Consider the following 14,309-nt stretch of genomic DNA (forward strand, 5'->3'; position numbering starts at 1 on the left):
ACCACACCAACCGGTTTCCCGGTTTCTGTTCGCGTTGCGCGCCGGCCGATCGACCGATAGATCGATAGATCCCGTCGATCGCAGGTAGCAAACGAACAGCGACTCTGCGACACTTCGGCGCGGCTGTCGGCGAAATCGCGAGGCGGATACTTTCTACAAATATGTCCGGATCACGGTTGAGACGATTCTCCGATTTCTCTGAACGATTTTCAGACGATTTTCAAACGATTTCCGCCTCGCGAGGTCGACGCGGCCCTCGCCCAACAGCCGAAACAACGACTCTGCTGTTTGTCCGGCTGTCGACTTCTCTGCCTCTACTCTCGAGCAGACACCTCGCGTTCTACGACTCGAAACCGTGTCCGCGGCCTCAACTAACGTTTCTGTCGCGTAGGTGAGAGAACGAAGCGCACGAAGCGTCCCTATGGGACAGTCAAGGACGTCCAGATCGTCTTTGAGCGCCGGGACGCCGGACAGCCTCAGCGACAACGAGAGCTCCTTCCGGATTGGGTCCGCCAGAAAGACCAGCACGCCTTACAGGAGTCCCATTACACCGGGTGAGTAGTTTTCCTTCTCGTTTGCCGTCTCAATTAATCATTGATCGTTAAAATCCTGCTGAAAAGAGTTCCTACCAGAAAAATAAAAACCAGTTAGTATCTTACTGAAAAGAGAAACTAATTCAATCGGTGTTGTTTCGCAGGCGGCAGTCGCCCTTCGAGCAGACCAGCCTCGAGACCAGCATCCAGACCAGCGTCCAGACCAACCAGCAGACCAGGAAGCCGACCAGCTTCGAGGCAGGGTAGCAAACCACCTAGTCGCTACGGTTCCACTCAGTCTCTCGACAGCACAGGTAGCGAAACGACGTTTCAACCCCCTTTGAGGACTAACGTGACGACAGTAGAAGCGTGTAACTTCATCGTGTAGATAACAAGAGATCAGGACGCAAGTTGTTCAGAGCTAGCATTTTTTTATTCTTTGATACATAATCTAAGTCTTAGAGGAAAATATCCTTGGCGCTTTAACCCATTGACTGCCAACTACGAGATATCTCGTAGTGCGTGCTGCAAGTTTAGATTGGCTACAAATGGCTATTTGAGTTAGGAACTATTAGAAAGGATGAATGAAAAATGTATATAGTGTAGAGAACCATATTGATTATCAATAAAAAAATACTTCATGTTTTCTTTCAAATAATTTGAAAATTTGCGTGGCAGTCAATGGGTTAAAAAAGACATGGTCCGCAAAGGGTTGAAGTCCTGGGAACAGTCCTAGAGTCCAAATTGTCGATAAAACCGAGATAACAATTGTGGAACATGTTCTGACAGTGTTTATCGATTATTTGCAGACGATTCGACGAACCTGAGTCGCATACCGCGCAGAACCACGGTCAGCAGTACAACGGGAAACACGCCAACATCGAGCAGACATAACAGTATGTCGGGGAAAAGGCTTGGAACGCCTGTGAATGGGTCGAGCTCACGACCAAGGACGCCCACGGGGCTAGTTAGTCCAGCCAGTGGCGTGTCAGCGAGGTTCGTAGTCCATAGACAGCCGTAAGAAACAAGAGAACTATCGGACGGAAGGATACTTAAGGACTAACTCGCATCTTGAAAATAGATATTGATGATTTTCTCGCATCCTACTACGTGGTAGAGATTAACGAGAACGGTATGCCGCAGAGACAACGATGCTATTCGATGGCAAACCCTGACGATACGTTGATAGGCGGCGCGGGGTTCGCCAGCCGATAGTATCCTGATCTCAACGTTTAGGTGCATCGTGAGACGTATTCGCATATAATATCCGGACGACCGTGCACGATGATTTATGTATTTTCAGCCCCCCCGGCATTTTCTACCTCTCACCTTTTGTTTTATGTATCTTTTTTTTGAGTTTCTATTACCTTTTCGTTTCTATTTCGATCGAGGATGAAAAAAATGACCGGAACCAGGTGTGCGGAGACAGCTCTTCTTAGAGACGCGAATAGATTGCTATATAGATTGTCTTAGAAGCCCGGTTTCTCCACGCATATTAACGCAACTAGGTTCAAGCGTGTCGGTTTAACGACGATTAACATAAGTCTGGTTAATAACATGTTTTTAGGTTCGGCACGATCCATAGAGCTTCGAGCATTCCAACCCTGACTGGTGTCGGCACACCGATCAGGTAAACCTAAATTAACGATTATCGGAGTCGAGGATCGGGTTTAATATACTCGCTTGCGCTTTTCGACGCGGCCTCTCGGTACGATCAATGGCTGACGGGGGTTCCTAACCACACGGTGTCTTTGAGCAAGTTTCAAAATCTTTGGTGCAAGGAAATTCTTTGTCGCGAGTACCACAGAAAATTCTACGCTGCCTGGCATATCGATTTACCATGCTAGACACGCTCCTGCTTAAGAAGTTTTATTGTCAGAAAAAGGATCAGATAAATTTGACAACAACTAAAGTATTTCGTTCAATCAAATGAAAATTGGAATTATCGGAAAATTAATTTTTAAATCTGAGAAAATAATTCTGACATGTCCCCAGGTATGGCGAGCGAGCGTACAATTATTTATGGCAATCACGGCACCGGGACCATTTGTTCAGCTCGTATAGAACGCTCGCGAAAGAATGGTGGAGGTTCTTTTTTTTGTTGTTTTTCTTTGTCTCATTCTCATTTCCATCCGTTAACGTTGGGTTTATGGCTTTTTGGTTCTGGCTTTGGTTCCTCTGGTTTATGTTCGAGCTTTTTCGTTCCGCGGTTCCCCGTCGATCTAACGACAATTGTATTGATGATTGGTGATGGTTTAGCCACTCGAGGATCCCCGTGTACGTGGGCACGGATATAAAATCCCCGCAATCGACGACCAGCAATATATCCACCCATTCCATGCGAAGCAACGACTCGACGGTTTCTACCGATTCCACCGGGTATGGCCGAACTGTTTCCTCTGCTCTTAACACAGGCTAGCTTTCTCTTCTTCTATCTTTCTCTCTTTACGCACAGTGTGCCCTATAATCTCGCACGTTCCAACCATTCTAATTCCCATGAAACCGTTCCTGGTACACAACGTTCTCCAACCGGTTTGCCATTTTTGTTCGCTTGTTTGACACGAGACGCTTCGACGAACCTCTTCCAATTTCCACTGTCGGTGTATTATACATAAAGAGTGAAGAAAATTGTACAATTAAACGGATGTCCAACGTTCGTCGAAGCGCCGCCTCTCACTGTTACTTTTGTCATCTCTGTCTCTACACGACCACTAACTTGGGCACCGCTTGGGACTCTTCAATAATCCTTTGTCGTGTCTGTTTTCTAACACCAGGAGCAGCTCGATGTGTTCGAACTCAGCGACTAACACCTCATCGGCCGTCAAGCCAGATAGGTAATCCATCGTTTCTCGGTCTCTCTGATGTGGTTGTTTTGTTTGTTAATTGTAACGGGGGTTGTCTTTTGCTTGTTCCGCGTGGCTGGTTCAAGCGAACCTTGTGTAACGCGCGCTCTTTCGACCAGGCTGCGTGTACCATCGTTTATCATCGTTCGAACCTAACGGGGGACATCGTATCCAACCCTAACACACGTTTCTCGTTATTAACACATTGACTGCCAGCTACGAGATATTTCGTAGTGGGTGCTGCAAGTTTAGATTGGCTACAAATGGCTATTTGAGTTAGGAACTATTAGAAAGGATGAATGAAAAATGTATATAGTGTAGAGAACCATATTGATTATCAATAAAAAAAAATACTGTAAATGCCATTGCAAAAAAAAATATTATATCAGTAACTTAATATTATTATATTTTATAAAACTTCTTGTTTTTTTCCTTTAAAATGAAACCGTGGCACCCAGGGCAAGACGTGCTAAATTTGCGTGGCAGTCAATGGGTTAAATAATAGAAAAAGTCTGCGTATACAGACGTCTCTGCCGAGTGTACGTTCGCTTCGGTTCAGAATGAAATTAGCATTTTTGGAAGACGTCGATTTTTCATTTGTATCGTGTGTCTGTTTCGTTTGTGCGTCGCAAAAGGGTTGATTGGGGTGTTCGGGTTGGACGTGTTCCGGGATTGAACACGGATTAATATCGGTCTCGATCGTTTCACAGAACAAGGACACCGTCCAGCGGATCGAGCACGCCGTTACCGCCGTCTCTAAAGCTGTCGAGGAAGCCATCGGGTGCCTCCGACACCTCTGTCTCGACACCGACCACCCAACGGAAGGGAAAACCAACGCCTATCGACCAACGAGCACCATTCCGATTATAGTCGCCGGGACATATTCGTATAGATACGCGCGAACGAAATGGCCAAACGTCGGCGGCGGGATCAGCGACCCGCGCAACGGGGATCACCGTCGACGCAACGCTTAGGATAATCTAATCTAATATATAAATCTATAAATAAATATATATATATATATAAATATATATATACAAATATATATATATGTAATAACGATTCGAAGCCGCGCGCGAACGCGAACCCCGAGAGCATTCGCCTGTCTCGTGAATATAGCTACCGTTTCCGCTACCTATGACGAGGATGTGCTCTTTGGGCGCGTTCACTAATCGAGTGTGAAAGAGCTTACATTATTACCGAACTATTTTGTAAAAATGCGTAGTAATCGCGCGACAAGCAACGCGACAGAACAGACGCGACCGCGCGGTCCAAAGAGAGAAATCGTTTGGTCGCGTCGCACCGGAAGAAGTAATAGCGTGCGCGAAAGTTTAACGTCGTCGCGACGCTACGTACCGTGTCGAACAAGTACCAGGTACACAGAGAGACATAGCCGATAACGATTTATTATTAATTGTAATTGTAATTGTAACGCTGCGCTACCCAATAGAACTACTAGGTGTTCACCAGCCGTAACTGATGAGAGATTGCGCGAAAGAGAGAGAGAGAGAGAGAGAGAGAGAGAGAAAAAGATTGCGTGGATGCGTGTTCTGCGAATCAGTATCGTTACGCAATCGTTCCGTCGATCGTGTCGTTTCGTCTCGTTTCGCGACGCTCGTTCCGTCGGAACCCGGGGTGATCGCAACGGGAGCAAACGTCGGAAAGAGGTGAGGAAAAGGGAATCGGTAATTTTTCGGGAATCGACGGGGTAATTCGAAACGGGGGGTAGACCATGGTGTACATATAATTGCTCGATTGCTCTCCGGCTCGGTGTCGCGACCGGGAACCACTCCGCGAATAAGACAGTTTCCTAGAAAAGACACGAGAGTCAACGCTAGCCGCGACCGGATTGCCTTAAAAGTCTATCGCCGTGCCGCTTTCTGCGCGAATCGTACCTGCCTGCCGAGGCGAGCCGACCACCGGAAGTAGTAATTTTGTAGAAACCGTCGCGACAAGCGCCCAGGCCGACCAGCGGGGGCCCCGTTTCGCGTTCGTTAAATAGAAACGGACGGGGCCCGGTGGAACGAGACCTCTCTGACTCGCGAATAGAGAAGACGGCGTCCGATCTTTACTCTTCCCTTCGAAGATTTTCTTCTTTTCTTTTTCGTTTTCTTTTATACTCTAGAGTTGAACAGCCCGTACCGATGACGATGTTGATGATTATTACGATGGTCGTGATTATGATGATGAGATTGTGATGTTGGTGATGATGATAATGATTATGATGATTATGATGCTGATGATGATGATGGTGGTAATGATTATGATGATGATGATAATGTAACGATGATGATCATACGGCGATTAATCTATTAATCTACCCCCTTAAATGTTAATCTCTGTTTTTCGCTTTTACTTGAAGGTTTTGTATCGTCGCTACTAATTGCAGTGGAAAGAAACAAAAAATATACGCAAAACGCACACGCATTTGACACCAAACGGTCTACCAGGAGATGTTAATCCCAACGCCGATCCTTTCCTTTGTCTCTAAAAGAGGATATGAAAGAGAAGAAGAAATAACTGAACGTTCGAATCGTGTAAAAAACGTATCGTTTATTATCATTAATAATCGAAAACTCGTTATATCGCAAAAAAACAACGTATTTACAAATAATTCTGTGCAAACTTAACGAGCCTATGTACAATAACAGATTCGTATATCCTACGCGATAGAGTATCTCGTCGTGTGTGCGTTCGACCACGATTAGTGCCGTAGAGCGTGGATCGCAGGGATCGATGGATCCACGCAAGCTGTCGCTCCGGGACAGCCAGACTGTCCTCGCTCGAAGACTCATCTTCGTTTCCAAGGCTTCAGCTCGCGGAAAATTCCCGATTCACTCGCGCTGCAGCCTCAGGAGTCTCGCCTTCAGTCCCGTCGCGCTCTTCTTGGTCTTTGCCACCTTGTTCTTGCTCTCGTACTTCTTCCTCAACTCCTCCATTCGTTCCTTCATGATTCGTTGTTGCTCCTTCTTCCAGATGTCCTGCACGCGATCACCAATTACCAGTCGAAGATCTCAAGGAACGCTAAGACTTACTGCGCCGCGAAACCCCGCACCAGCTCTGCCCGCTAGTACCTTGAAGTCCTGACAGAATCCCAGCCAGAGGACGAAGAACGCGCTCGGATCCGCCTGGTCCAGGCTCGAACCTTTCGGCTTGTACTGGTAGAACTGCATCACGGCCTTGAATTTGCACCTCGCCTCCTGGAAGGCCTCTTGCTCGCTGGCCAGCTCTGCGGTAGCCTCCCGCACGAAGCTCTCCATCTTCTCCTTGAAGGGGCCCGAATTTTCGGGGTCGGCTTCGACCACGATGTCGCATTTCTTCACGCACGCTGTGTGGAGACAGCAGAGAATCATCAAGGTCTCTTTTAGAAAATTATTTTTGAAGGAAAACGAGCAATCAAAATTTCTTTGACATTTAAACCTGATTTTGATAGAATATTTGTTACAAATTGCACGGTTTTGTTTACCGGTCGATAGATATTCGCGTGCTCCTTTAAAAAATAAGGATCAGCGGACCTAGATCAGAATTAAATTCACAAAATCGGACACTGTCGGGCGTTCTTCTACCTTTTAATTCCTTCCGCAGCCTATCCAGCTCGCCGGTGATGTAGTCGAAGTTGATGTTCGAGGCAGCCTCGATGTCCGCCGGTTCCGGGACAGGCAGCGGCAAAGGTGACTCGAAGTTGTGATCCTTCTCCTGCGCCAGTCTCGCCCTGACCACGTAGTGAAGCAGAGTGATACCCGGCACGTTGGACTTGACGTCTTTCAGCTTGCTGAGGATCTCTAGGCCGAACCCGTCCGCCTGTCCCCTACTCCTGTTCCCGCCGTTCATGTAATTGCCCAGCGTGAGGATCAACGCGATCACCTTCTTTAAGGATCCGGAGTTGCAGAGAAAGTCGCAGGTGGTCCTCAGGTTCGTCAGCTTGGTGGACACCGAGGAGATCGCGTCGTGGAACTCGGTCTGGAACATCAGACAGGCTATCCTCTCCGCGAAGCTATTTATGCCGGACAGCTTCTTCAGGAACACCTCCGGCTGGTCCAACGGTACATCCGGATTCGTCTCCTCGAACGCTTTGATGTCCTCCAGCTCCTTCGCGGTCGGTCTCTGAAACAGAACTCTCTCGGTTAGCATAATGAATTTAAGAATCGTGGATTACGACAGTTTGGGGACTTACGATCTCATATATCTGTTGCAGCGCTTCCAAGCTGACCACGTTGGTATCCAGATTGTAGACCGCGTTCTCCACCTCGTAGAAGTCTACGTGCAGGCTCTTCTCCAGGATGCCGACCGTTTTCGAGCGCTTCGAGTCGAGGATCTTCGCTGGCTGCACCTTAGAGGGCTTCGTGGAATCGTCCGCCTTTCTCACCGGCTTTCGCTCGGTCACCTGGCGCGAAAACAGACCGGCGAACTCTTTCATGTCCAGGTTTTTCTCTTCCTCGAGCTCCAGCCACAGAGGTACCTGGAGGAACGGCGACACGCATCCTTCCATTATCTACTCTAGACCCTGGGTCTTGCAATTTTAGACTATTTAGATCAGCCTTTAGATTAGTATTTAAATTATCAGACGTCTCAGACTCCAGATACAACCGACTAATTCTAGACTCAAACCATAGGTTCTGAAGAACGTGGGAAGAACTCACTTGAGCGGGGCCGTCCGAAGCTTCGACGGAACCAAGCTTTGTCTGAGCCTCTGGCACCAGGATCCTCGTCCAATAGAGCGGCTTCATGGGCACCTCGGGGCACATGGGTTCTTTTCTCATGCCTAAACGAGTAAGAGCGCACTGATCATCGCGATGTCTCCCTTTCACGGGCCACGAGACGCTCTGCGTCCTGATACTCACACGCTCTGCCCGCCGGATTCCACCCACCGATCGGCGGAGCCGGTAGAGGACAAGGTCCTGGAGCTCCCCCCATGGTTCCCGGAGGCGGAGGTGGTCGGGGTGCTCCCAACGGTCCCATGCCCGGCGGAGGTGGTGGTCCTGGCATCATGCCAGGTGGCGGAGGAGGCGGCGGAGGTCCCCCGAGGATGCCTCCGATGGGAGGCGGTGGTGGCGGCGGTGGCGGGATTCCTCCGTTCAGAGGAGTGCACGGCGGTGGCGGCGGCGGCGGTGGAATCCCTGCTCCCATGCCGGGCAACGAGGGAGCTGGAGGCGGAGGCGGGGGAGGAGGTGGAGGAGGTATCGAGGAACGCGAGAATCTGTCTACGAGGGACGCGGACAGCGAGGGTAAGGGCGGGAAAGGCGGAGGAGGAATGGAGCCAGACATTGGCGTCGGAGGCGGCGGTGGCGGAGGAAGAACGGAAGAGATCAAACCGATCGTTGGCGCGGGAGACGGCGGCGGCGGTGGTGGTGGCGGGACAGGCGGAGACCCGGGTGTCTCCCTGCTCATAGGCTGCAAAGGCGGCGGCATGGGAGTTGGCGGAGGCGGTGGCGGAGGCGGAGGAATTCCGGTCAACGACGTTAGGCTCTGCGAGGGAATCGACTGGGCCGCGTGTGGACACGGGGGTAGCGGAGGCGGGGGTGGAATGGAGAACGTGGGGACAGCAGGATGAGGCGCCGGGACGCTAACGGGACGATCGAGGCAGGGCGAAGGTGGCGGAGGTGGCGGCGGCGGCGGCGGAGGGGCAACGCTAGAATGGGCGGGGGGAGACCGTGGCAGTGGCGAAGTCGCGGAAGACATGGAGGACTGTTTTCTCGGCGGCTCGTGCTTCGCAGTTTTTAGGCCGTCGAGGCCGTTCGCGATCGGCTCCTCGGGAATCGACTCCTGGACGGTCGACCTCTCCGACGTCGCGTCTTCGGAGCTTCTTGGCCTGTCCAAGCCCCATTGCTCCGGCTGCACAGTCAGAGGGGATGTCTGCGTCGACTTGCCCTGCGCCGATGACCCGTCCACGTTCCTAGTTAGCTCCCGGAGCCGCTCGACCTCTCGCCTTAGATTCTCCTTCTCCGAATCGCTGCGGTCGCTCGCCTCCACGTCCTCCTGAAATCATCCGACAGATGATCGCCAGTCGGTTCCGATAATACAACGATCAGAGTTCCGTCGAGCTTACGACGCTGATCTCCTTGCTCGGTGTTCGCTCGTCGAAGGAGATCGACCCGAGAAGCCCGTCCGCGTGCAGCCTGGAGCACAACCTGGTCGCGAACTGCTCGATCTCCTCCACCGTCAGCCTGGACTTGAGCTGCTCCGGCAACACCGAGATCAGCGTGTCAACGATCCGCCTCTCTGAAAGACGAGCGAGCCCTCTTTCAGACCACCCTGCCTTGCCCCGCGTACCACGAGCATTATCTTTGAGCAAACCCGCGTGAATATTTAACGACCGCATCCGGCGCGATGCATTCATCCCAAGCGGCCACGTACCTGCGCTCTTATCGTACCTGCTGCTAAATTATCCAGCCACCGTGACCCTGCGCCACGAGTCTCCGCGGAACTCATCTCGGCACCCGCTCGCTGTCGACGTTCGACGGCCGACGCGATCGAAACAATGCGCTATTAATAATCGGATTCGTCGGGATCAACGGCGGCGGACACAACGACCGACGCGTTAACCTCCGAGCACGGAGAGACAGCTGCGAATCGCTGACCGGTGGTGACACTGTCACGTCGCCGCTCGAACGATGGATCATTGCCTCGCCGGAGATCGATAACCCGATTGTCTCTGACGTCTGTTTTCGCGACCGAACGTGGTCCAGCCGCGGAGCTGTGCAGCTTCTCGAAACGACGGATCGCGATTGCAACGAAGATCCACGACCGTGACACGTGGTGGGTCACGCCTCCTCTTATCGCCCCTCTTATCGACGTCGCGCTAATCACTGTTTATCGTCGCTCGTTTACTCTTGCGCCGTATCGCCGCGTTATACTTTTTCCGCGCCACGAGCAGCGTCGCTTTTTTATAGATAATTACCGCGATTTCGTAGACCGCCTACGACGACCGACTCACCGGCTTGCGGAGGAAGCGGGCTCGGTTCGCTCTTCTGGTTTTTCTGGTTCTTCTGGAAGACGTCGGAATCGATCGTCGGCGGCGCGGACACGTCCGTCGGCTCCTGCTTAGCTTCCTGCTCGTCTGGATCGGTGAACACGCTGTCGCTCGACGATTCCTGGCTAGGCGGTGCCGAGATCTCCGACACGATCACCGCCTTATTAGCCAACCGCCAGGAATCGGTCACCAGAACCACCGGCCCCTGTCTCTGACCCGGCAAAGACACCGGCACCAATAGACTGTTCGTCAGGTCGGCCTCCGTCGCATCGACCTTGCCCACCGATCCCCGGTGCTCGTCTTCCCCGTTCACCAGCTCCCGCTGGATCTCGATCGACTTGTCAGGAATCTCGGGCGCGACCTGTTCGAATCGACAAGTCCACCGGTAGAATGTGAAACGGCCGCAAATCGGTCTTTCTTTCAATGGGCGATACGACACGCGTGCGAGATCCGAAAGCGATAGGTCACGTTGCGAAGAAACGCGACGACGCGAAATCATTGTACAAATTGCTCGGATATTTTCGAGCGAACCGATTCGTCGCGTTCCTTTCGGTTATTCCCGATCGGTCGCCTTTAATCTCGGCAGCCTCCCGTGACCTATTGACCCCCATACGCGCCCCGCGGAAATGGTTGCGCGAAATATGCAACGGCCGCGCGCATTACGTTCCACTTCGACTTCGGATCATTTTGCAATTCCCGTCGCGAATTCGACTGAACGTTGCACGCCGGCGGGACGGGGTTAACCCTGGCTCTTCTATCGTCTTAAAACTTTGTACGATTTCTACGATAATGTAAGCTCGACTAAAGAACTCGATCCGACAACCTCTCATAAAAACATTATTGCGGGATCGTAGAAATTGCGAAGCGAACGATCGCAGACCATTTCGTTTAAACCGATGCTCGGTTGTTCGTTCCCAGCGTTGAACGAAGGTGTCAGAAAATGGGTGATTCATTGTGCAAGGATCGGGGAGAGCGTTCGTTACGTTGCGGAGAAAAATACTTGGATAGAACCGAGATCCGCGCGGCACGCGTTCCATAAACCGTGTCCAGGTGAATTTTAAATTGTAATATACCGGGAGCAGAGTTCGAGAAGCAAAAGCGAACCCTGACCTTTCTCACGGCGGATCCAGGTGGCTTGGGAGCCTGCCGCTTGCCATGATAAGGAGCCCTCGGTTTCTCGAACTTCTCGAACTTCTGGATGTTCTGAAGGCTCTCTTCCGGTTTGGCCGGAGCTGCTTTTCTGACGGGCGTCTCCTCAGCGTCCTCGGTCTCGCCGTCGTCCCCTGTGTCGGTGGTGTCCCCGAGGCCGTCGACGGAGCCATGGACGCTGGCCGTCCCTTCGGCGGTCCTGCCGCCCTTCTTGGTCTTCTTCTTGGCGTCGCTCTGCAGGTTGCCCATGTCCGGAGCGACCGGGACCTCTGTCCCTGTACGGGCGGCGGCAGCGGCGGCGGGCTTCGACTGTTGTAGCGCAACTGCGGCGACCAGGTTCCCGGCATAGAAGGCTCTGAACGTGTTGACACAGAGGCGGGCGATGTCGCGCAGCGTTGGCCTGGTTTTCACCGGCGGAACGGCGTCTGCGCCCCCACCCTCGCCCTCGCCGTCCTCGTCGTCCTCCACCCTCGACTCCATTCACGGTCGATACGTCGCGGCGCCGGTGCCTCTCTTCCTCCGCGACGACGGTCCGAGGACGATCCAGGAGGACACCGGTGAACCTAGAACGAGCCAGAAATTTCGTTCTTCTAATCTCGGATTTTTTTCTGTCGCAGATAACGAAGAAGCCATAATTTGATCGGCCGCGATCGAGGCGATTCGTAAACGGCTCTCTCGCACACCCAGCAAATTGCACCGTAAACGACACCGTACAGATAGCGCCGAGATAAGCAATCGAGATAAACACTTGCTTCGAGGTAAGTCGTGGTCGATTCGCCTTCGTAACCGCTAGACCGAGCACCTAACGACGCGATTCTCAACGACGTCGGCAGCAGCGATTTGTAAATACAATTCGTTGCATCCGCTGTCTAGCGATTACAGATTTTACCCGTCGGCTCACGGTGAGAACCACGACGATAAATCTCTCCTTGTTTGCAGCATGTTACACCGCCGGCCAAACAATGGACGCACGCCGACACGCTTCTTCCCGATGACAAGTTACGCGCGCACACGCACTCGCACGCGTCTTTGAAAGTTTGCCTGCCCGGCAAGATGAGTCCTACCTTCGTCGGTTGATCCACCGAATCGCTGCGTCCTGCTTGCTCCTGGTAGGCACTGCCGAAGGTCGACTTCTGGACAAGCCGAGACCCGAATCGGCGAGTGTGTGTTTACGTTGACGTCGTTGCCTCTGTCTCTACGGCGACAGAATCGACCGCTGGATCTCTATGGTGCGAGCGAGGACGATTCCCATCTACTTGTCTCGCACTGTTTCAGCTTCACCGGCCGCGCGATAACATCGTTGCTCTCTCGGTTTCATGGTAAGTCGACACGCGTTGCGAACGCGTAATTAACGAGCTGTTGCTTGCACGTTCCGGTTCGGTTATTGTTAATGTTCCATGAACGACGACGATACCCGCGGACACGTTTTCACGAGCATAAACGCCACGAATTTCGTTGCAGGTCTCGCTGTCGGAGGACACTGTTCTCCTGGATACGTACTCGGAGAGCCGGTGCTAGCGGCAGGGTTTTCTAGGTCATTTGGCTGGTTGCCACGCATCCGACAATCTCCGTCCATCCTTCGTTCAACGATCAACCGGCGCCGATAGTCTCCACGGAATCAGTTGTTTCTCGGTCGTCGATGAGAGCACATCGATCGTGGAAGGAGGAGTGTCCCAGATGTGTCGCGACCGATTTTGCTCTTCCCACACGTTTACATTTGAGAGGTTCCATCGCGAAAGCCTCGAGTTTCTGACACTTTCACCGAGGAAGCGGCTGGACTCTCGCGCAAGCACTTCCGGTTCCGCGTGAACAAGCCTACGCCATGTCTAGAAATGTCTTGCGATGCTCGAAAGGCCGGTAAATGTTCGAGTGTACGGACTCGGGACGGGACTCGCGATTACTAGATGCGCGCAAACTCCGCGCTGGAAAACGCGACGCGAGCTGCGTAGAACGGTAGTCGAGGTCTACACGGCACAGGTGCATCTTTAAGGAGCTTGGAAATCAGTTATTGTTACGCAATCGCTATTCCTGCAATTAATTCTGTACACGGATCCCCTCAGAAGAACCATTTAGGAAAAGTAGAATCAGAGGAACGCTACAAACACATAGGAATTGGAATTAGATTATGGCGAAGTGCAGGAAGATGCTGCCAACACCGAAGACGGAGAGGAATATTAATAAGTCACCGTCGGCTGATTTCTAGCTATCAAAAGACATATGCTGTTTCGCACGGTATGATGAAACAACGTCGGTGACACGAAATTGGATATTTGACGGTGAAGCCGCCTATCTGTACTCCATTTTCACCACTCAGCATTTCCAGTATAATTATGATTAAACGATCATTACTATGGTTACGATCATTACTATATACAATAGCTACGATGTAATAATTTTAAGTCATATGAAATAAAAGTATTTAATAAACTATTCTTGAGTCCAATTTATTTCTTGGCGCTATTCCCATTCCCATTCTCATTTCTATTCCCATTCTCATTTCTATTCCTATTCCCATTTCTATTCCCATTCTTATATCTATTCTCATTGCCATATCTATTCCTATCTCCATTCTCATTCCCACTCCCATTTCTGTTCCTAATGATTCATGGATATGTTTAACGCATGACTTCCCATTAACTTAAACTACTTGCTAATTGTATCAGGAGAACACGAGCAGTTATTCTCGAAGTTCTTTGTCTGGCTTGTGATTGACTTGTGCTACTGAAATTTCGAGTATCAGGAGCACATATTTCTCGAGTAGGTATCCTAAAATTCATTGCCTGGCTTGTTATTGACTTGTACCACTGAAATTGG

At 51.3% G+C, this 14,309-nt stretch overlaps 2 protein-coding genes and 1 long non-coding RNA gene across 48 annotated transcripts in view; 2 read left to right on the forward strand and 1 right to left on the reverse strand.

Moving 5' to 3' along the window:
• shot (dystonin-like protein short stop) overlaps positions 1 to 5,815 on the forward strand; it is a 107,147-nt gene extending 101,332 nt beyond the window's left edge. For 33 of the 45 annotated variants that reach the window (XM_076518385.1, XM_076518389.1, XM_076518392.1 and 30 more), the window contains 7 exons: positions 392 to 554; positions 698 to 847; positions 1,343 to 1,529; positions 2,101 to 2,163; positions 2,793 to 2,912; positions 3,308 to 3,367; positions 4,087 to 5,815. In XM_076518385.1, coding sequence (XP_076374500.1) covers positions 392 to 554; positions 698 to 847; positions 1,343 to 1,529; positions 2,101 to 2,163; positions 2,793 to 2,912; positions 3,308 to 3,367; positions 4,087 to 4,246 — 903 coding nt within the window. In that variant the 3' untranslated portion in view covers positions 4,247 to 5,815. Of the gene's footprint in view, positions 1 to 391; positions 555 to 697; positions 848 to 1,342; positions 1,530 to 2,100; positions 2,164 to 2,792; positions 2,948 to 3,307; positions 3,368 to 4,086 lie in introns of those variants that run through there. The other 12 variants (XM_076518386.1, XM_076518394.1, XM_076518414.1 and 9 more) reach the window with 9 other exon arrangements.
• A 94-nt stretch (positions 5,816 to 5,909) lies between these two features.
• On the reverse strand, positions 5,910 to 12,692 carry LOC117220812 (uncharacterized). 2 transcript variants are annotated; one of them, XM_033471152.2, is made up of 10 exons: positions 12,560 to 12,692; positions 11,457 to 12,058; positions 10,311 to 10,707; positions 9,423 to 9,595; positions 8,218 to 9,352; positions 8,017 to 8,138; positions 7,551 to 7,835; positions 6,943 to 7,480; positions 6,451 to 6,704; positions 5,910 to 6,357 (listed from the first exon to the last, which is right to left on the reverse strand). In XM_033471152.2, exons 2-10 carry the CDS (start codon positions 11,973 to 11,975, stop codon positions 6,211 to 6,213), a joined length of 3,570 nt encoding a protein of 1,189 aa, XP_033327043.2. In that variant the 5' UTR covers positions 11,976 to 12,058; positions 12,560 to 12,692; the 3' UTR covers positions 5,910 to 6,210. The 2 variants fall into 2 exon arrangements, with proteins under 2 accessions (XP_033327043.2, XP_033327044.2); XM_033471153.2 differs by lacking the exon at positions 12,560 to 12,692 and adding an exon at positions 12,385 to 12,480.
• Positions 9,586 to 13,925, forward strand: LOC117220813 (uncharacterized). The gene is made up of 4 exons (XR_004490359.2): positions 9,586 to 10,132; positions 12,113 to 12,253; positions 12,435 to 12,814; positions 12,957 to 13,925. It is a non-coding gene; the product is annotated as an uncharacterized LOC117220813 (long non-coding RNA).
• Positions 13,926 to 14,309: the final 384 nt, after the last annotated feature.

The sequence above is a fragment of the Megalopta genalis genome, chromosome 2, assembly GCF_051020955.1.
Source record: "Megalopta genalis isolate 19385.01 chromosome 2, iyMegGena1_principal, whole genome shotgun sequence".
In the NCBI taxonomy this organism is placed as follows: Eukaryota; Metazoa; Arthropoda; class Insecta; order Hymenoptera; family Halictidae; genus Megalopta; species Megalopta genalis.